Source organism: Carica papaya, chromosome 6 (genome assembly GCF_054855325.1).
Source record: "Carica papaya isolate Zhongbai chromosome 6, ASM5485532v1, whole genome shotgun sequence".
Taxonomy (NCBI): Eukaryota; Viridiplantae; Streptophyta; class Magnoliopsida; order Brassicales; family Caricaceae; genus Carica; species Carica papaya.
Window position 1 is genome coordinate 33,373,945 of NC_142314.1, and position 21,135 is coordinate 33,395,079.

The 21,135-nt window shown below is 36.4% G+C and overlaps 1 protein-coding gene across 1 annotated transcript; it reads right to left on the minus strand.

Moving 5' to 3' along the window:
• Nucleotides 1-44: 44 nt before the first annotated feature.
• LOC110807780 (Polynucleotidyl transferase, ribonuclease H fold protein with HRDC domain-containing protein) lies at nucleotides 45-20,782 on the minus strand. The gene is made up of 14 exons (XM_088206387.1): nucleotides 19,939-20,782; nucleotides 17,319-17,474; nucleotides 13,584-13,742; nucleotides 13,419-13,502; nucleotides 7,861-7,940; nucleotides 7,691-7,741; nucleotides 5,947-6,055; nucleotides 3,223-3,305; nucleotides 2,926-2,971; nucleotides 2,737-2,824; nucleotides 2,469-2,638; nucleotides 1,499-1,828; nucleotides 1,316-1,414; nucleotides 45-794 (listed from the first exon to the last, which is right to left on the minus strand). Exons 1-14 carry the CDS (start codon nucleotides 20,623-20,625, stop codon nucleotides 147-149), a joined length of 2,790 nt encoding a protein of 929 aa, XP_088062513.1. The 5' UTR covers nucleotides 20,626-20,782; the 3' UTR covers nucleotides 45-146.
• Nucleotides 20,783-21,135: the final 353 nt, after the last annotated feature.

Below are 21,135 nucleotides of genomic sequence, written 5' to 3' on the forward strand. Positions count from 1 at the left end.
TTGAAGTGTAAGAAAGATTTTAACGATCGTCTACTGTAATCAACTTCTGTAACCCCCTTTTACTATTTCATTCATTCATATCAAGATTTAAAATTTTCCAACTCTCAAAGTTACTCATACAGAAAATTCTGTAACCCCGATGATGCTCAAAGAAACGTTGCACTTCGATTCCCAGATGCCGGAAAAGCTTGGCGTCTTTTACCTTGAGAAAATTCTGAGGTTTCATCACCTCTTTGGATTTGACCTACAACTGAACTCTTTTTTCTACCACTAGAAGAATCAAGGGTTTTCTTTTGCTTTTCACTATCTCCTGATCCCGACCCTTTTTCTGCATCTTCCCCAAATTTCACCTGTTTCCTAGCAGCTTCATAATCAAATGGTTTTAGCTGCAGCAAATCTCCACGTTCTTGACATTTATCAACTGTCCCAGCCTTCCTATTTTGATTAAGGGACTGGAAGCACTTCTTAAAGCTTGAAGATAAATCAGAGAGTGACATAGGCTCATCTTCATCTTCCAATTTCAAACACCCCACAGATTTCTCCTCCCTAGGAGTATCTGTGGCTTCTGAGACACCACTTTTTGATTCCTGTGCATCATCTTGATTATCCTCTAACATTATTATATCTTCTACCTTGGAATCAGGCACTGATACCGGAGATAGTTGTTTGCTCTGTGGAATTTCCATGACCTTATTGTCCGCAACTGATTTCAACTGGGAATCTTTTCCCGAAAATGAGTGGAACGGAAGATTCACAGAAGATCTAATCTGCTCCAACTTCATTTCTTCCTTGTCCTAGGATGTCAAAAATAAAAGTTAGTAGCTAAAATAGCAGTCATTCCATTAATTTTCACCCAATTCATAAAAGTTAAAGCACAGCCCTATCATTTCATCAAATACAAGCATTACAAATTTGTGCATTTGCGGTATAACCTCTTTACCAATTAACATATAGCATTCTGGAAAAGATGAACTGCCAAGCAAAGGTTCAGAAGTGTCTTACCAAAATTGTGCAAATGGTAAATTGCAGATCACAGAATATGTTGAAAAGAACCAGATATGATATATCTGACTTTTTCAGGAGGAAAGAAAGAGGGAGAGTCATGAAAATGCCACAGTAGATTCTTTTTGTAAATGAACATATCAGCATATTAAGTCACCTTCTTATCAATACCAAATAATTTGGGCAGCAGCTCCCAAGCAAAGCAAAAACTGGATTCTAATATTTAACTTTTAGAGAAATGGAGAGAGAGTGAGTGTGTGTATACATGGTCCCGGCTATAATCGATTCTCTCTACTGGAACACATTAACTAACCTTATCAATACCAAATTTCCGTTTTGAGGCAGCATTTCCCAACAAGGCACCAAAACCACGACTAGGTTGCTTTGAAGCCTGAACTATAGCTGCAGAAACCTGTCCAGGGCCTAAATATTTTAGTCCAGGGCTACTCATTTATGAAAAAAGAAAACATATATCCAAAAGGAATAGATCAACAACCTTCAATGACAGTGATAAGCCTACACGGGTAGGTGTCTCACTATTCCTCTGCCCTGAATTGGTGAAGCTTCCACCAGGAACCTTCGATGTGTAAGAGTCAGATTCTATCTTGACTTTCCCATTCGCAGCAGGCAGCTGAGGTGCACCTCCAAGCTGTAAAGACTTCTCTTTAGTGGTTGGAGAAGCTGATATGGGGACACTTATAACATCATTTGCTTCAGTACCACTGCTGATGCTCTCTCTTATAGCATTTGCAGCTTCCATGTCTGCACGAGGCTCAGAGGGTACAACTTCAGATCCATCACCTGCCTCTTTTTTTTCTTCTGATGCCTATAATGTAAGTTTCTGTTACCTAATAATAATAATTGTAAAACAGAATTTCACTGTAGAAAAGAAAAAGAAAGGTGAGACTAAAATCCATCCTCCACAATTCCCAAAACCTTCTTGGCCAACTCACAGATTAATTAACTTTTTTGATAATTTTAAGCAGCAGAAAAACCAACTGAAGAGTAATTAAATAGAAGAACTTTCAGAGGGAACCTACATGGCCAAAATCCAAAAGCAACTTTTCCCAATCAAAGCCCGCCCTACTAAATCCACAAGTCTATCAATTAATGCTTGGCAACCAAGACTTTCAGTAATGGCAAAGGAAATCTCCCTTACGAACCGTATAAAATATGTAAAGCAATTTAAAATTCAAAAGCAAAACTATAAAACTTCCCGGTCCTCTAAATCTAGGAGCGAAACAAAAACTAAAAACAACAAACCACCTATCTTTAGTAGCCATGATGGAACTAATCATAAGGTAAGATACCCTTCAAGGGTATAAATGAACTTTTTATTTAGATCAACTTAGAGATAGTTATAGCCAGATCAACCAAAACGATTGACAAGATGAAAAGAACCATCCAGCAGAAATTGATCTATATTACTAGTATGCCAACTAATAGATTATGTTTATAGGTCTTACTGTTTCTTCACGTTCCTCTTTTAGTTGTTGAGCAACTGCTTCAAATGCAGCAGCATTTTGCAAGGAATTCTTAATGATGCTAACTACTGAAGCAAGATTCCTCTCAATATAGGGGTGCTTTGGTTTGATTAATCGATGCAACTTGCCAGCCGTAGTAGGCATCTGCTTGGCTTTTGACATAGAAAATGTGAACCAAGTCAAGATTTATGAACTCCAAATTATTACAGAAAATTCATGTGCCCAATGCCAAAGGTGTAGAACAGATTACCTATTTCAAGAAGAGTCCTGTTGGGTAATATATAACCAGTGCTTTCATCCTCCATACGTGCAATAATATCTCGCCACTCACAGAGCCCCTAAAACAAATTTAAGTACCATAAGGGATAAAATAAATAGCAATACTCATAAGAAAATAAACCCTGGAAGTACACAATCCTGTAGCATGAGCATAACTTACAGAAACAATGGCAAGCTGCTGAGCATTTAAATCAGCACCCAGTAGCCTATATCACAGTACCAAACAATGGAAAATAAATGCTAGTGAATAATAATTCCTACTAATACAACACAAAATGAAAAGAAATTTCAAATTGAAGGAAAAGGAGAAAAGTGAACTTGTTGCATAATTATAGAGGGGAAATTTGCAAATGAAAAACAGGAAAAGGCACAAAGCTAAACAAGCAGTATTATTTTATCAGATTCATTTTAAAGAATAAAAAAATAAGTTCCTCCAACTAAGATAAAAAGAACAAACCCGTATGTGTTGAGAAATGAATTCTGTGTCAAAAGCTCTTTCTCATACAGCTGAAAGCATATATCATAACTGCGCTTGTAAACCTGTTGCCATTAAACCACTCAGACATCAAATGGTATGATAAAAGTCGTCGACTAATGCTAAACACAATTAAAAAATCCTAACAAATGTTGATTTAGGGCAGATTCAGAATGGCCAACCTACTTGGGAATTATGGTGAGTTAGAGCTGAAATCTTGGCTCCATTTGATACATGAAAATGTTTTCAAGTTTTTAATTTTCACAAACATGTATATTTATATGCAAAAACAAAATAAAATATTATTTTAAAAATGAAAGTAAAAATATAGCATAAATTTAAAAATAACAAACAAAATACTGGAGTGTTCGCCCTCGACCACTTTTCATTTATACTTTTGGTGTCATATATACATACAAGTATATATACTTGTACTGATATCTGTTCATATAAAATTAGATATACATACATATACATTGTCTGAAAACTCTGGTCCTTGTTACAACGTCCTAGAGTTTTCAGTTACAATTAGGTAACAAATTACAATTTATCCTCTCTTAGCACTTCAAGACCTAATTGTAACAAAAAGGACTAAATGTTTACAGTAAGCATGTATTTATTTTGGAAGCAAATTGTTAAAAAAGAGGTGACTTTGTTATGAGGTCCAAAATTATGAGACTAAAATAATATTAGACTTCTATACATATATCTATATATTTAATAAATATGAATAAAACATATTTACACCCACATAATTGATTTAATATACTGCATTCTTTTGATCTAAATATATATATGTGTGTGTGTACATATAAACACATAAATATGTGCATGCATACAGACATATATATACGTACATATATAGCTATAGACTACCAGCATCTAAAAGAATAAAACTAAAAACTAGAAAATGTTTTCCAATAGCATTCAGGGTTTGCAAAGGTCCTAGAATAGCACAAGAAGCTGTTATTAGGACCAAAGACAGGCTAGTGTTTGGTCTATTGGAAGGAGAACTAACTAAAAGGAAGAAGGAAGATCACCAATAACTTTGCCATTATTCACCTTTAATATAAAACTTCTGCAGAACATGCTTGTATATATACCCATTGATAAGCAGAAAAAGGAAAAACTTATGCTAGGATTCTTAAAACTGCTTGTATATATACCCATTGATAAGCGGAAAGATAAAAATCTTTTGTACAAAAAAAAAACATCTTTTGTCCTTCTGGTAGTATAAATTAGGATCTTGACCACTGTAATATAGTATATATGGTTAATCATGCATTTGACCCGTACAAGCTGCTTCTAACTGTTATAACATGTAGATTACTCTGAATATAAATGAAAAAAAGCTCTTAAGCATGTGTAAACATGACATATGGGTAAATGAATTATAGCTATTTTCTAAAATAGATCGCGATCGGGCAGATGTATGAAATTAAAGTCAATGTATCTATATGTTTGTATATATCTATAGTGGATATATGAAGGGGATGTTAGTCAATGGAACTATAATGACAGTTGAAAACTCCTACAGACATCAAAAGAGAATTATTGTACTGATCAACCATTTCCACCAATTTCTTTTAAAAAAAACAAAAGTCAGAACATAAACAAATTAAATTTTTTACAACCTGCAGATTTTAAATATCTCAGTAAACTCTTGCCAATCACTTTCTTAGTACAAAATGCCAGATTTGGCTCAAATGCTCTATGCATCTAGGTAACATAGGTTTTAATTAGCTTGATCACTGACTTTGAACAATCAGCAATTCAATTAAAATGTTTATTGAGGAAGCTGTTCATTTTCTATGACACATCTTGTTGAGCAACAATTTTCTGACACTAATTTAATTAACAAAATGTGCAAACCGATGTGTTTTAACTCTTAAAAAAATCCTAACTTGAGATATGCAAAAACTGCAAATCCTAAAAGTAAGGAATTAATAAAACCCAACTTTAATAGACTAAGAACTAAAATTAATATCTAGCCCAACCTAAGGCCAGTGGATATTTAAGGCCTAAACAGAAAGCAAAACCACCAAAATACCCCATGACAGGAAAGCTAAATTGAACTAATAGACAATCAACCAGGACATTCCCTTAGAACAGAAGTACTTCTTTGTCATTGAAGACAAAGAATTAAACTCTTTGCTACCAAGGAGGATTAATTCTTCGACAAACATGGTCCTGGTGCAATATTGATCCTATGTGTATATAGAACAAAGGATGGGTTTCTTGCCTTCCACAGAAGGATTAATTCTTCTACATAGATGCACTGGCGCAATATCAATCCTATATGTGTAATGTGTGATGTGCTGGTGAGATATCAATCCTATATATGCAATGTGTGATGCACTGGTACGGTATCAATCCTAATATGTGTATGTGCATGGACATTTCCAAAGGGAAGAAAATCAAGCATCCAGTAACTGTTCTGTGGTGACAACAACCAAATCAAAGATTTGGATCAGTATCATATTTTTAGTGGTTTTGATCAAGATCGATCATTGTAGAAGTAGTTGGTATATGAAAGGTAAAGGGAACACAATAATAACCCCAAACAACTGAGAATCAATGAAATTTTAATTTTAACTTGCTTAATTACAGAATTCTGCCCTACGGTACAAATACATGACTAACAGAGGAAATGTCTATGCTTGTTTTTTGGGTAGAAAATGTCTATGCTTTAACAAAGCTGTTTACCTCTACCAGAGGATCACCATATTTTTCAGGTTCCTTCGACAATGCATGCAATCGGATTTTCATTATATCGTAAATATACAACAGATAGTGAGTATCTTCCCTCGCATATCTGTCATCACAAGAAGATGTGTACTTGGATTAGATTGAAGTAATGATAAGAAACTGGCAATTCCAGAAATGATAATTAAGAAAATGTAAACAGAAAGCTCTGTATGGAAAAATAAATTTATAAATAACAGAACCATCAAACCTCCTTCCCTGTTAGGTCCTACCATCAGTATTGTACACTATTATGCAAAAAATCTTATCACTTAAAAAAAAAACAGAAATTACTGATGATAAAGTAAAAGCGAGAGGGAACAACAGGCAAAACTAAGTTCATGGAAAAGCACCCCCCTAATTTCTCTCTTTTACTAGGCTCATTAACACAAATAAGCACCAATTGTCATCCATTCACGGGATTAATTCCACGGAACATTGAATTAGTAGGGGAACTTTTGCCAATAATCAATATTTTTTTCTTTCTTAATCATTGTCGTTTATACCCTTGCCTTGATGCTATTTTCTAATTAATAGCTTCAAAAATTGTCTAATATATATGACATGAGTCGGGCATAGAAATAACTTTGAAGGGGAAGATGCCACACTTCTTAAAGAAAGCTTGAAGAGATCCATCAACCCAAACTAAATATTAAAAACTGTATCATTGCAGATATTCATACATCCTCAAATGAAACCAAAACCTAATGATCAGACTAACTTCAGATTGTAAAATTTGCAAGCACGAAAGGAAAGGAAATAGTTGAATGAAACATGCTGTCTGGTTCTTTGGAGATTAATGATATGGAAATTTAGCCCCCTTGTTCCTAATTAAATTGTAGGCCCATTAAAACATCACTACTATATTTTGTGATACAATGGTAGAGTTGCTAGATATGGATCTAGATGTGTCAATTACATAGAAATCAGTAGATTGATTTTTGAGTATTACTTAATTTTCGTCCTTTACCTATTCTGTATCTAACTTATGGATCATTGAGAGAGAACTCAACAACCTTTTAAGTAAGAACTCAACTTCGTCCTTTACCTATTCTGTATCTAACTTATGGATCATTGAGAGAGAACTCAACAACCTTTTAAGTAAGAACTCAACACTTCATAAATTTCTTTCATAGCATTAGAGAATCAGATATAAAATTTATTACACTAGAGAGGACCAGTTGCTGGTTTTCTCAGACAGAGAAACTATCTATCCCTATCTATTCCTATACCTAGTCAATGACACAACTACCAATGCTTATTCAGTATTTCAAGAAAAACTACCAATCCTTATTCAAATACTCCTATAATATATACTATCAAGGTTTACTCCAGTACAGAGATTGCAACAGATACATAGAAAAAGAAAACACCTCCACACTTGACCATAAAACTAGGAAAGATTAATCATGGAGTCTAGACTCCTTCCTTCTTTGATATCCTTTGGTAAATGGAATGATTTTCATACTCGTTAGGATCCCAAACATAGAATACCCACCTTTCTAGGATATCAGTAATGCCTAAAAGAAACCAAACACATTCAGTGCTTAGCAACCAACAAAAATAATATAAATATATTCTCTAATCACTTCTTCCATAAAGGGGCTTATCTCCCTTTCCATTGAGACAAATTAAATAATTTAAGAGCAGCAAAAGAGGGAAGAGGGAAGAAAATGGAGAAAAGAGGCTTCATATGAATACATACCTAACCATCTCATCAGGAAGAGGGCGTAATCTCCAATCAGCATGTTGGTATCTGCAAGAAATTAATAAATCAACCATCCAGAAAAAGAAGGATTGTAAAAAGAGGGGGGTGGAGGGAGAGAGGACAGGAAAATTGCAAATTTTTTTAAAAAAGAGAGAGATAGGACCTACTCTTTGTTAGCAGTAACTCCACAGAAGTGTTGCAGAAGGAACTCCAGACTATTTCTCTCCAATTTCAAAACCCTTGAAGCCTGAAGTTGAAAAAAATGAATTCTTCCATTGCTAAGAGAATAAGCCATGATTATCATTTTGTTTTTCCTTTTCCACTTTCTTGGATGGTTGCAATATAACTCTAGAATAGTAACTGAAGACAACCACACTCCCAACAAAATGAAAACTGTTAAGGCTCAGTCTCAACTCTGTTTCATAGTTATAAAACTAGTAAAACTGGAGGTCTTATGTGCTTGTTTGATGGGGCCAACAAAAATCAAACCCCTATAATAAAACCATGCATGGATGCAATTTTTTTTTAAATAAAAGTTTCTAGTATATTAATAGTGTACTAAGGAGGTATCACCCGCATACAAAATAGTTACATGTCAATCAGATGGTTAAATACAGTCCCAAAATGATCTAAGTCCCTAATGTCATGCCCCAAAATCATATAGTCAAAAAGTATTGAGCCAAGTATCTCTAGCTAACAAAATCCTTCTCAATTCCCTCAAATGCCATCGCATTTCTTTCCTTCCATACCACCAAGAAAATAGACTGTGGAATAAGACGTAGGAATCTGTTCTTTTTACACACTCTCTCAAGCCCACAGCTCCTCGCTCCCACTTCCTGCCATGACCCAGCTCAACCCCAACAACCCATAGACCGTGGACCAAATGCTGTACACAGCTGGACACCACAGTAAGATGTGATCACAAGACTCCTCACCAGCTTTACACAAAAAACATCCATTAATCATAATGGTTCCCCTTTCATCAACATATCAATAGTCAATATACACTCCTTAGCAGCTTCCCATATAAAAAAAGTCACCCTAGGTGGAGCATTTGATTTCCAGATCTGCTTAAACGGCACGTTCACAGTCTCCCAGCCCTCCTGCTATGTAAAAAATTGTAAAAGGACTTCACCGAAACTGTCCCTGCTTGTTCAGCTTCCATATTCTCTGATCTTTCTGATTTCCCAGCCTGATCTCAGAAAGAAAACTTAACAAATTACAGTACTCATCCATTTCCCAATCCTGCAAATTTCTGCAAACCTGCACTTCCCAATCCCTACCCTCATCAGAACCCAAATAAGCTTTGTCCACATGTATATCTTTGTCATGTGCAATGGCACAAATAGTTGGAAACCGGTGCATCAATTTTATGTCCCCCACCCACAGATCCTTCCAAAATCTGATGCAGGCACCGTTACCCATCTTCCATGTAACGCAATCATAAAATTTATGGCATCCCCCACTAATATTTTTCCACAAACTCATACCATGAGGTTTGGACACACCCTTGCTAGCAACTCCCCCCACCTAGCTGCCACCACCCTCTTCCACAGCTTGCTATCTTCTTTGGTGAATCTCCACAACCATTTTACATGTAGAGGCAGTATTCATATCCCCCAATGACCTTAAATCAAGGCCCCCTTCCCAAATAAGTTTTTTCACATCACCCCATTTCATCAAATGATATCTTCTCTTCCCCTCCTCATCACCCCACAAAACACGACACTGTATTTTTCTAATTTGGTAACAATACTGGCTTAAATAGTTAACATGGATAGGTGGTATACAGGCAAATTCGCCAAAGTGCTGTTGATAAGAGTATGTATTTACATCTTTATACTTCACACCAAGGGGCATGCCAAGATATTTGATAGGCAAAACAGTCACCCTACACCCCAACACCCCAGCCAGCACCTGCTCATCACTTCTATCCCCAATTATAACCAATTTCAGACTTCATCATGTTTATTCTCAAACCCGATACCAGTTTAAAACACAAGAATATGCATCTCAAGTACAACAAGGAAGACAGATCAGGATTGCAGAAAATAAGGGCATCATCAGCAAAAAATAAATGAGAAACCAACACCCTATCCTCCCCTCTGTTCACAGAAATGCCACTGAATAAATTGAGTTCTCCTGCTCTATCCATTAACCTGCTAAAAACTTCCAAAACAGTAATAAAAAGAATTGGGGAAGGAGGGTCACCTTGCCGAAACCCTCTGAACGCCTTAAAGAAAAAAGAAGGTCCACCATTCACCATCATCGCAAAGGATGCCGCAGAAATGCAAGCCATCACCTATTTCCTCCACCTAACTCTAAAACCAAGTCTCATAAGCATGTAATTAACAAACTATCAACTAACATGATCATATGCCTTTTCCATGTCAAGTTTGAACAAAATACCTTCCCTCTTGCGGCTCACCAAGTCATCCACAAATTCATTAGCAACCATCACTGCATCAAGAATTTGTCTTCCCTCCACAAATGCATTTGACTTTCACCAACAACCTCACCCAGCACCCTACTCATTCTCCTTGCCAACACCTTAGATATAAGCTTGCAAATGCACCCTACAAGGCTGATCAGCCGAAAGTCCTTGATATCATTGGCCCCCTCAACTTTATGAATGAGAACAAGAAATGTGGTATTAATGGCTTTAACAAAGGACCCTGGCCTGTAGAAATCATCAAAGACATCAATTACATCAGCCTTCAAAACCTCCCAAAAACTCTTGTAGGAATTTCATGTTGAAACAATCAGGTCCCGGCACTTTATCACCGTTGCACTCCATAAGGCATCCAAATATCTCTTCCTCTGTAAACAATTTCTCAATCTCCTCTCTACTCCCATCACTGATATGTCTGAACTCCAGGTTGTCCAGTTTTGGTGTGCACCTCTCATTATCTTCATACAAATTCTAAATCTCCTGCAAATCCGCATTCCCTCTGACCAACTCACCATTAATTTTGATCTCCTCCACATAATTACATTTCCTTCTATAATTGGTTAAACAATGAAAATACTTTGTGTTGCAATCATTCTCTTTCAGCCACTTCTCCCTCGCCTTTTGCCTCTAGGAAATTGCTTCTAAGTTCATAATATGGGCCACCTCTCTTTTCACAACTACTCTTCTGTCTCTATCCCAAGCGCACAAAGGCCCCTCCATCTCTAATCTGTCCAAATCAGCTAACTCATTAATGTAAGCCAACATACTAACCTCCATATTGTCCCCAACATCCTTAGTCTATCTCTTAATCTCAGATTTTAATGCTTTGAGTTTAGAGGCGAGCCTAAAGCTAGCAGTGCCCTTCACCTGCATGTTACCCCAAAATTTTTCCACCATCCCCCAAAAGTCCTCCACCTTGAGCCACTTATTATCGAATTTGGAAGGTCCCAGGCCCCATCTAATGCCCATCCGGAACAAGGCAGATGGGAAGTGGTCAGAAATGGTGTGTTGAACAACTTTTGGCTTAAACCTGCAGACTGCATGAGAAGTTCATTTGAAATCAGGAAATAGTCAATTCTCGACCAAGAGGTGATTTCCCTGGAGTTAAACCACATCCATTTCCTACCTGACAGGGCAAGATCCACCAAATGAGCCTGTCCACAAAATCCCTAAATTCCTCCACCTCCCCATTGAAATTTCCACTCCCAGACAACTTCCCTCTACTCATCACCATATTAAATCTCCTCCAATGACCCATCCGACCCCCTATTTATTCAAACACGACTCCAGTTCTTCCCACAATAAGCCTCTCTCCATCCCATTTCCTTGGCAATAACCCGAGAAAGTCCATTCCTCACCATTGTCGCAGACCTCAAAAAGGCAAGACAAAGACACAGACCCTTTCAAAACACTCTTGCATTTGAACTTATCTCCCTTCCACACAATAGATTATTTTCATGCACGGGATATCTCGTTGTCAAGGAACAATTTTACTACAAATTATTTTTGACATGTTGAAGAAAAACAATTATATACTTCTCCAAATTCAAATAGATTAGCCTTTTAAAAGTTTATCTTTTTAGTATCAAGGACTTGGCACTAATTCTATCCTTACTATTTGGCAAAGGGAGTTGGAGAGATGATATGCCTACTCTAGTTTGGAAGGGTCATCATAAATTATTAAATCGTGTTGCTTAAGATACATAAAAATTTCAGCCAAAACTGCTCCCATATAAGAAGCAAAGTATTTTAATGTAGTGGGGAATCTGCCATTTTGGTCCCCAGTTAGTGCAGACCATCTCCCCCTTTTTCTGTGAAGTACTCACTACCCAAGCCAGAAACATGTTCTTTGACAAATAGCTACAAAGCAAACAAATACTACATTTTTCCTTTCCTGATTAAGAATTGTATCGGTGCTACTGCAGTTTTACCAGTCTAGATGTCCCAAATAATTATCTCCCCAATAATCATTTCTCATCGCCCAAATCGTAGAAGGATCATTGATTCAATAGCAATGAATTCTGTTGAAGAGGCTCATATAGAGAAATTCTCAAAACAATAACTGGAGTGAGAGATCCAACTAAATGAGATTCAAAGGCTGAGATCTCGACGTATTCAAAAATTAGCTGGATGCATTTCTTGACCCCTTCTTACCCTGAAAATGCAGGGGATCTTATGTCTTTGAACCGATAACCATCTTCTAACTAACTTAGCCTCCCCTCGTTCATAACCAACAATGGTAGTACAGGAATATTACCTGTTGTCAATTGAATGTGCCTTCCAGCCTGATATAAGAGCTAACTCACCCTCTGTGGACCAACCTTTGGGTATCAGGAGAAGGATCAGAAGCCTATGAGGATTATACTAGAGAATCAACTGGATTAGTAATCTGCATTAGATGGTTTTGCATGTAAAGTAGCCTCTGTACCATTCTCTGTCTTCTGTCTTTTTCCATTTGCTACTACCACCATAAACTGCTGTTGCAGGTACAATTTATTCATAAACCAGAAGTCTACATGCCAATTAATCTTAGACAGTCACTCTGTCTATCTCAAATGAACTACACCTCTGCGAAGGTTGAGCTCTAGTTTTACCTGTCTTATACATGTACTCTTTTCAGGTAAGTGTAACTTTGGAGACAAAAACAGCCTGAGTATTCTGGTTTTGTGATGATAGCACATCAGGAAGTGAAGCTCACAAAAAAAATAAAGAGATCTGACAAAGAGAATAGAACTGATTTGAATAGATAGGAAAATAAAAGAGGTGACAATAGAAAAAAGCCCAAAATGCTTATGTATGGGAGTGTTTAAACTTCACATATATGCATCTATTTCTGTAAACAAGACATTAGCACTGCAACCCTCAATTTACAAGGAGGCTGGAAAGCCTTCAACAAAATTAAGTAATATAACAGAAAAGAAATTCTAGATGTGAAATTACAAGAACTTTGGAAATACAGCTTTCTAAAGCCAAACCTTCACATACAAGAATGTATATGGAATTAGATCCCAAACAATAAAATGTAGAGAAAAAACAGCTGAAGCAATTAAACAGCAATGAAATCAAATGCATCAGGAATTACAATCAAGCTAGATGTGGTAGTTGCTTCACATAGAAACTAGCGGTCCTAATGTTGTAAGGATTATAATTTAAAAAAAATGCAAAGAACATAATTTTGTGTGACTGTGATAGCAACTACAAAACCAGTACTGTACTTAAATTACTTCATTGAACCCCATTTTCCAGAGAAGTAGTTCTTTAAAAGGAACAAACCTGTCCAGTGTCAAACAGATTGCACAAATATATCCCAAAGTCTCGTTGAAGCCACAAAATATCTTTATCTGCCCCATGCATTACCTAAAAATTTAAATAGCTTTATCATGACAATATATCTCCAAAACTGGGAAAAAGAAAAGAAAAATGTTAAAGACATCAAACCTTTTTCTTGGTAGGATCTTTGAAAATTTCCCTAAGGTAAGGGCCAACATGTATCCGAAGCTTCAAAGTATCTACAACGAAATCCTCAGTTCTGGTAGAAATTTGCATCAAGCAAGTCAATCCTTGAAAAGATCGATAGTGATTATGCTCCAAATCAACCTAAACAACTAACCAAAATTAGAAACCATGACAATAAAACCATTGAGCAATGGAGGAGAATAATTATGACCTTGCAATTTCATGATTGGACAAAAGAGATTGATAGGTATGCAATAAAGGTAATTCCTAAAATTATTTGAGAACGTGAAAGATACTACTCTTATTACACACCAGCATTTGAAGTTTTTAACTACTCTTATGATACAGACCAGCATTTTTATCCAAAAAAAAATGATACAGACCAGCATTTGAAGTTTACAGAAGAAATAGAAAAGCAAATTCATCAACCATAAGCATTAATTTCATAGGACAATGGTGAAGGAAGTTGGTAACTTTGAGTGAAATCTGCTGTTGAGATTTGAGTACTACTCATGCTTCAGTAGTATGTACAATTGGTTTTTCAGCTCTGAGCATTTTACCCTTTAGTTGGTCAATTATACGATCAGAAGTAGTTTAGATGGCATGAATTTTAGATAAGCTCATACAAGTTAGGCTGGAAAATTGAGTTCATAAGGCATCGATCATTGAAGGAGAGTTAGTTAAGCCAAAAGACATAAATAAGAACTCATGGTAGCCCTTGCATGTTCTGGAAGCTGTCCTTTCAATGACATTGGGATGCATCCTCATTTGTTGGTACCCAAATTGAAGATATAGTTTTGGTGAAGTATTGGGCTTCATATAGTTCTTTCCAATAGTTCATCTATAACACTGACGGAAACTTTGTCTTCGATTGTCTTGTTATCCAGAGCGCAATAGTCCATGCAAAATAGCCATGTTCAATCCATTTTTTTGACTAGGATCATCAAGAAGAAAATGAAGAATGGCTTGAGCTTATGATCCCTTGCTCTAACACCTCTCCCACCTCTTTCTCAATCTGATCTTTTTGGTGATGAGGATTACGAATAAGGCTTCATGACCACGAAGTCAGTACTTTGCTCTAACATAATTTAGAGACTTAGACCCTTCGATTCATCAAAAAATATTTCAAATTCTCTCAAAAAATGTGTGAGGTAAGTCAGTCGGTTTTGGGTGGTGACAATTGCTACTATCTTGACACCCTTGGGTATTTCATCGTGACAAATGCCTTGGAGATGAAAGAACTTTCCATAGTGATGGAATGACATCTTCGTTACTGTGAAATCCCAAGTGATCAGTCCCAAGATTTATAGCAAATTCACACTTAGTACTACTCCAAAACACTCAAGAATCATTTTTTTTTAGATAAAGAAACACTCGAGGATTGTTTTTTTTTTTTTTTTGGAGATAAAGAAACAATCAAGGATCGTATAAATAAATCTATAGAAAAGGAATATTGTTCAATATCACCGTAACGTTCTTGCATGCTCTTAGGCTTCGTATGTGCTCTCCATTAGACACCATGACATGAAGGCATCCTTGGGGTTCCATGACTAAAGCTAACTTCTTGACCAAAGCTTCATTGATGAAGACGTATATGCTTCCTGATTATACGAAGATATAAAAGGAGCCTTGCAAGCATGGCTTGCACCCTTCATTGTCTAAGAATCCAAAGAACACTATTTGCATGGTTTGAAATCTTCGATTCTTCAACTCCATCCAAGGTCAACTCGATCATTGTGTTTCCCATCACCCCTAAGCCCCAGCCATAATTAACTTCTTGTAAGTGCGGCAAAGGAACAAAAGGTTCATCATCATTGAATCACAAACCGCGTTGTCAATGCTCCTCCATATTTTCTCAACTATGCTTTTTGATTAACAGGGTGTTTGTAGCCATTTGGGAGGTCTTGTCTTTTGTTTCCTCTTATCCCCAGAACACTAAAAAAGCCATGCATAAATCATAGTCGTGGTCAAGTCTTGTGGGTTTGTAACTCAACTTCGACTGAATATGGCCCTATAAACCACTAATGACCATCTCAAACTCTTGTGCAAACATAAGCATGACAACTCAAGTTGAGGCCTACTCGAACCTCTCTTGTACTTTGTGATGGACCCGACGTACAGCAATTTTACCAATTTGCCTAACTTATTGTTGAGCAACAATGATCAGAAATGGAGATCATAGTACTTTTTCATCCCATGCCATCTCTAGACACTCTGTTTTCAATTTGAGAAACCAACCTTTGAGCATCGTCCTCCATGTGGATTGATGGTAACCCCACCCCACCTTATCTTCACACACTTATCACTAATGCCCAAAAAAAAACTACTCAAACTATGTTGCCACTATAACAGGTAACAATTCCACCAAAGAAGAGAAGTCAAGTTTAGCAAATCCAAGGATCTTTCTGCCATTTTACGTTCCTTCCCGACCAATAGCTTGTCCTTGTGCCATAAATTGCCAGTGGATTAACCCTCCTTTAGGTGCTGATAGTTTTCGAAACAAATTCCCAATATGCACTAGGATCTCCTGTTGTCATTAATTTGTCTGTGTTCAATCCTGCTCTTATTGTTTTAGAAGAGTCCAAATTGCTGTTGAAAGGTCTTGAGATCCCCATGACTGTTGGCTCCAATACCAATTTGTCACAGTCCCATGTTTGGAGTCGGGTTAAGGCCACAGTGAAGCCCCTAAAGCAAGCTATAAGCTTGCTTACTAGGTTTCTAGCCTTAGTAACCTATGATGAGACACACTTAAGAGACCCTCAGATCTTAGAGTAAAACTTTGAATTCTTAGGTATAGACACCTTTATGGATCATAATTTATAGGCAAGCTATTAGAATTATAACCTTATTACACACCCAGATTTTTAAACCATGTTTTATTGAAATTCCTAAATAAACAATAATTAAAATCTTCTGAACTAAGAATCTTGAATAATCATTCTAAATAGTTCTAAACTATTGCAATCCTCCTCCTTTCCTTAACTTCCACTACTTTCTTTTCGGTGAGTCCAGCAGGAAAAAACTATCCCTATGAATAAGCGCCTGGATAATTGTACGAACACCATCCAAGACTTAATAGGGAGTGTTAATAGCACGTTGAGTAAAACTTTGGACCGGTAAGAATGCATTTAGACTTCTAGTTTTTATCATAATTTATCCACAATTATTTTTGAGATCTTCCAGTCTCCAGTGTTGTCTTCTAAAGTATCCCATCTCCCTACATCATTTTCTCAATTCATAAAACCTAGCCTTAGTTTACATTGTAAGAGGATTTTTTTTTCATCATTCTATTTCATCACTTCAGCAGTATATTTACAGCTAAACAACTAAGATGTCAGCATTTGAAAACTAACCTAATGAAGAAATAATGGTCATATTTCCATTATATATCTGCCAGGAAATTGTATAGAGTAAATGACAAAATGAGCCCTTCACTGATTCTAAATTACTAAACACAACAGGAAACTTCCAAATACAGCAATAATCACTACTTAAAAACATGCAGACACATCATAAATAACACAGACACTTGCATTCCAGGAACTTGACATGTCAAATACCTGTAATCCTCTAACTCAATGACAAATCAAACAGACACTAAATCAAAAGAGGTTTCTGGACAGTCTTAACCACAATGATAAAGAAATTGTTAGATATTTTAAACCTTACAGACTGCATCAATATGTCAAAATATCCTGAATGGTAGTAAGATTTTACCGCAAATTCATTTACATTCCGTAGCTTAGCAGCTAACTCCTTCAAATCTTTGACTTCTTCCACAAGTTTGAATGGAGTACTTTCCATTGTGGGGGGCAAGACAGGCTCAATAACCCCAACATCTTTGTCCACAAATTCTAAAACAGAGTGCTTCTCCTACATGCAAGAAGACAGTTAAAAATATAAGTGGAACAATTAAATATATTAAGAACGCCACTAGGATGTCAATAAAATCATGAGTCTAAAAAAGAAAAGTCAAAGCATTAGAAGACAAGTTAACAAACTTGGCAACAAAGTATGTAAATCTCATCTCCCAGTTCTTCAAATAAACTATCTCAGTTCCATATCTATCACATCTGAAAAGATGACATGCTGATTTGTGGAGTTTTATAACACAACTTGTAAGATTTCTTTTTCTCAAATATCATGCAACAAGGTTTCAGATTGCCCAGTATTCTGGCAATTAATAACTCGAGGGTTCATTCCATTAAAGAAAGATCAACAAGAAGAAGTCTATCAAGATATAGAAGAGGAATGAACACTTTCTTTTTGCTATTTTCTCATCTCTTCTTTTTTTGATAAAAGAAAGTTTATTAAAAAATTAGAAGGAAAGAAAAAGTTACAGAGGTGAAGAATAAATCATCCTCGTAAGTAAGAAAAAAATAAGTAAAAATAAAGAATAAAAATTGAAAACATGTAGTAAAATGTCTGCTTTATCCTCTGTGAATGATAGCGTCCCAATTACGATATAGCTCTAAGATGCTTATGCACGGGGAGTGGCCATGTGCTTTGGCCCAAAGGGAGGCCATAAAAACAACCCTCTCTTTAAGTTCATCGAATGTCATTCTCATCTCTTTATTTCATAAATATATATATACGTATATATCATTAGAAAGGGGGTAAAAAGATGCAAACTAAATGAGGATAAGCTATCATCCAAAATAAACAAAGTGCATTATTGTTACATGATAGCAACCCAATCCTTCTGCAAAGAGGAAAAAGAAATTCTCCTAAAGAAATCATGGGCCTTAACCCAAAGAGAAGCCGAAACCATCATACTCTCCCAAGTTGTGCAAGTGCCCCCGCAATACACATAACTAAAGTAAAGCAACAGAGAAAGAAAACACAAAGGATTTACACGTGATTAAGCTCTGTGCCTACTCCAGGAGCTACCTGCGCGATTTTTCACTATTGAAGAATCATATTTTTTTCCTACATATGACAGAAGGAGAAAACCAAATTTTACAAGAATGTCCCCCATAACAAAAAAAAATGCTCTCAGCGGCCCAACACTACATTTTACCTAATTGTGAACAGTAAATTCTCTAAATATGAATCACAACTTAAAATGTCATCAACCAACAAAGACCTTGCTTAGAATTCTCGCCTTATTATCCAACCAAAGGACCCATAATCTAATCCAACATATACAACCCTCTCCAAGGCATCTTTTATGCACTTTTTTCATCTCTTAACTGTTAGCGAACCTAGCTGATGTTTTCATTCTATGTGATCTAATATCTATGCCAAGCAGAAGTTTGATTATCATACAACTATCAAGCCTATCCATCTATCCTCTGTTTTTTCATTTGCGATCTAGAGGCTACCCATTGAATCTTTTATAAAAATACAACTGGTTAAGATTAAATAATTTGAATGCAGAAATGACAAATAATCTGGAGGCAGTAATTATCGACATGTGCTCTTAGTTATATACCACCATTCTTTACTGCCTACACTCCTGTAAACAAAGTGTTTCTTCTTCTTCTCAAAATATTATTGCCTACATTCCCCTCTGTACATCTAACTGAAGTTGAAGCTCCATGACTTCTTAAATGAAAATGTTAGGAGGTGTCCATAATGGCAAAAAAAATGGAATGAGTTTAAACAAATGAAAAAGGAAGCTTAGAACTAGGATTTTCTTTTCAATTTAAAAAAAAAAAAAAAGGATTTGTTTTAATGGTATTCAAGGAAGTCTGTTTTAGAAGAATGTTGATGGCTCCCAACCATATGCCTTCCTGAAGCAGATGACATTTATTGGCTAATAGAATTGCACATAGTACACATTTTCATAATCCTCATAAATACAGTGAACAGCTCCCAGCAGCATCGTTCTTTTTTGAGATAAAAAGTTTAAGTGTAGAGCTTCCAGCAGCATTGTTGTCTCTAGGCACCCCCCTAACAGTTCAATTATTGAATAATTCCTGCATTTTGTTAAATTTCCCTGCTGCAGTCAAACTAATTCCCTGCCCTATTTTCTGAATTTTTCTAGGAAAGAAAGGAGATGTAGAAAAAAGGTAAATTTCCATCCAAATAAAAGCATTTTAATGGCAACAAATAGCAAAATAGAGGGGAACAGTAGTTATCTTGCTTAGAAAATTGAAAAAGTCTAAAAATTACAATCTTTGAGTCACTTTTTCTATAAAGAACTCATCTTTATCCCTTTAAACCTTTAGCAGGTTGGCTACTCTCTCTTATGGCAATTGGATTTTCCCTAAAACGACTTTCATAACGCACACCACTGACTTCTTGATTTGCTTTTTGCGGAACATTGAATGAAGGAAAAACCAGAAATAGATTCAATAAAACCCAAAACGCAGAGAGAATCAAGTGAACTAACCAGTGGATGAATACACCGAAGACCGTCCTCACTCCTTGCCAACCAAACATGTTCAAACGGCTGGTTCGTGTTATTCACCACGATGTGATATTCATCCTGTGGCCTTCTTATTGTCGGTATATGAAACGGAACTTTCGCCTTCCCGGTCGCAGAAGCCTTATTATCCCTCGAGGCCACCTTCACCCCACTCAATTCCTCATTTCCACTCGGTGCTGAAGACTCACTCAGCGAGTTGTTAGGACCTTTCTTTTTCTTTCCGAGCACCATCACAAATCCATCTTCACAATCAGCCACCGTTCCCAGAGACCGGCCCACTTCCTCTTCCTTCTTGCGAATTCCTTCAAACTCGTCCGTCGACATATCAAATTGCTCCAAGATTTCGTCGTTAAAGTTTACAAGTATATCGTAGGCCTCGTCAGTATCAACTTCCTCGGAGAATTTCACAGGTTTGCCTCTAACTTGTGCCGAGGAGCCAATGCTTTGAAGCATGGACTGCGATTTCTCAGCGATTTCTTGGATTGGCTGCTTGAACTCATCGAAATTGTAAAAGAAATGGAAGTCTTTATCAGTAGGGATCGCGCGAAACGAAGAGGAGAGGCTGGAGAGAGACGATGAAAGACGCGTCGCTAAGGTCTGCAACGATTTCACCTTTTGGAGCTCTGGTGATTCGTCCCGATCATTGCTCATTTCCGTTGCGGGACCGGGAAAGATTCGTTTGTGATTAGGGTTTTTGAGGGGTTAGGGTTTTAGGACTGCATTGAGAGTTGAGAAAGAGGGGACACGAGAACAGTGGTGGCGCTGTTTTAAACTTTCAGTTTCGCGTCGACAGTGAAAGAAAGGAAAAGGAAGAAATAGCGAAAGAGAGAACCTGAGAAAACAAAGGGCAATTGTCACGTGACTAGATGGTGAGTGCACGTGCCAACCGTCACAAACATGATTAACGAGCATGAAAATGAGAGCAAATCAAAGTAATTTTTAATAAAATTAATTATGAGTTACATCCGTTATTATAATTTAATTTTAATATAAAATTATTAAAATTCTTTACACTCTTCGAGTATAATTATTCCTCTCTCTTCTATAAAAAACTGTATTATAATAAATATATATTATGAAATATTTAATTAATAAAATATATATATATATTTATTAAAAATTTTAAGCATATACATATATATATATATACATACATATGTT

Bases quoted from the DNA above. Each gene is read 5' to 3' on its own strand.
- LOC110807780 (XM_088206387.1), bottom strand. From the start codon at position 20,625: ATGAGCAATGATCGGGACGAATCACCAGAGCTCCAAAAGGTGAAATCG. The intron at 2,972-3,222 runs GTTTGTTCTTTT...ACTGTGATATAG, and splicing joins TCATTTCTCAACACATACGG to GCTACTGGGTGCTGATTTAA. The intron at 1,415-1,498 runs GTTGTTGATCTA...GGCCCTGGACAG, and splicing joins GCTTATCACTGTCATTGAAG to GTTTCTGCAGCTATAGTTCA.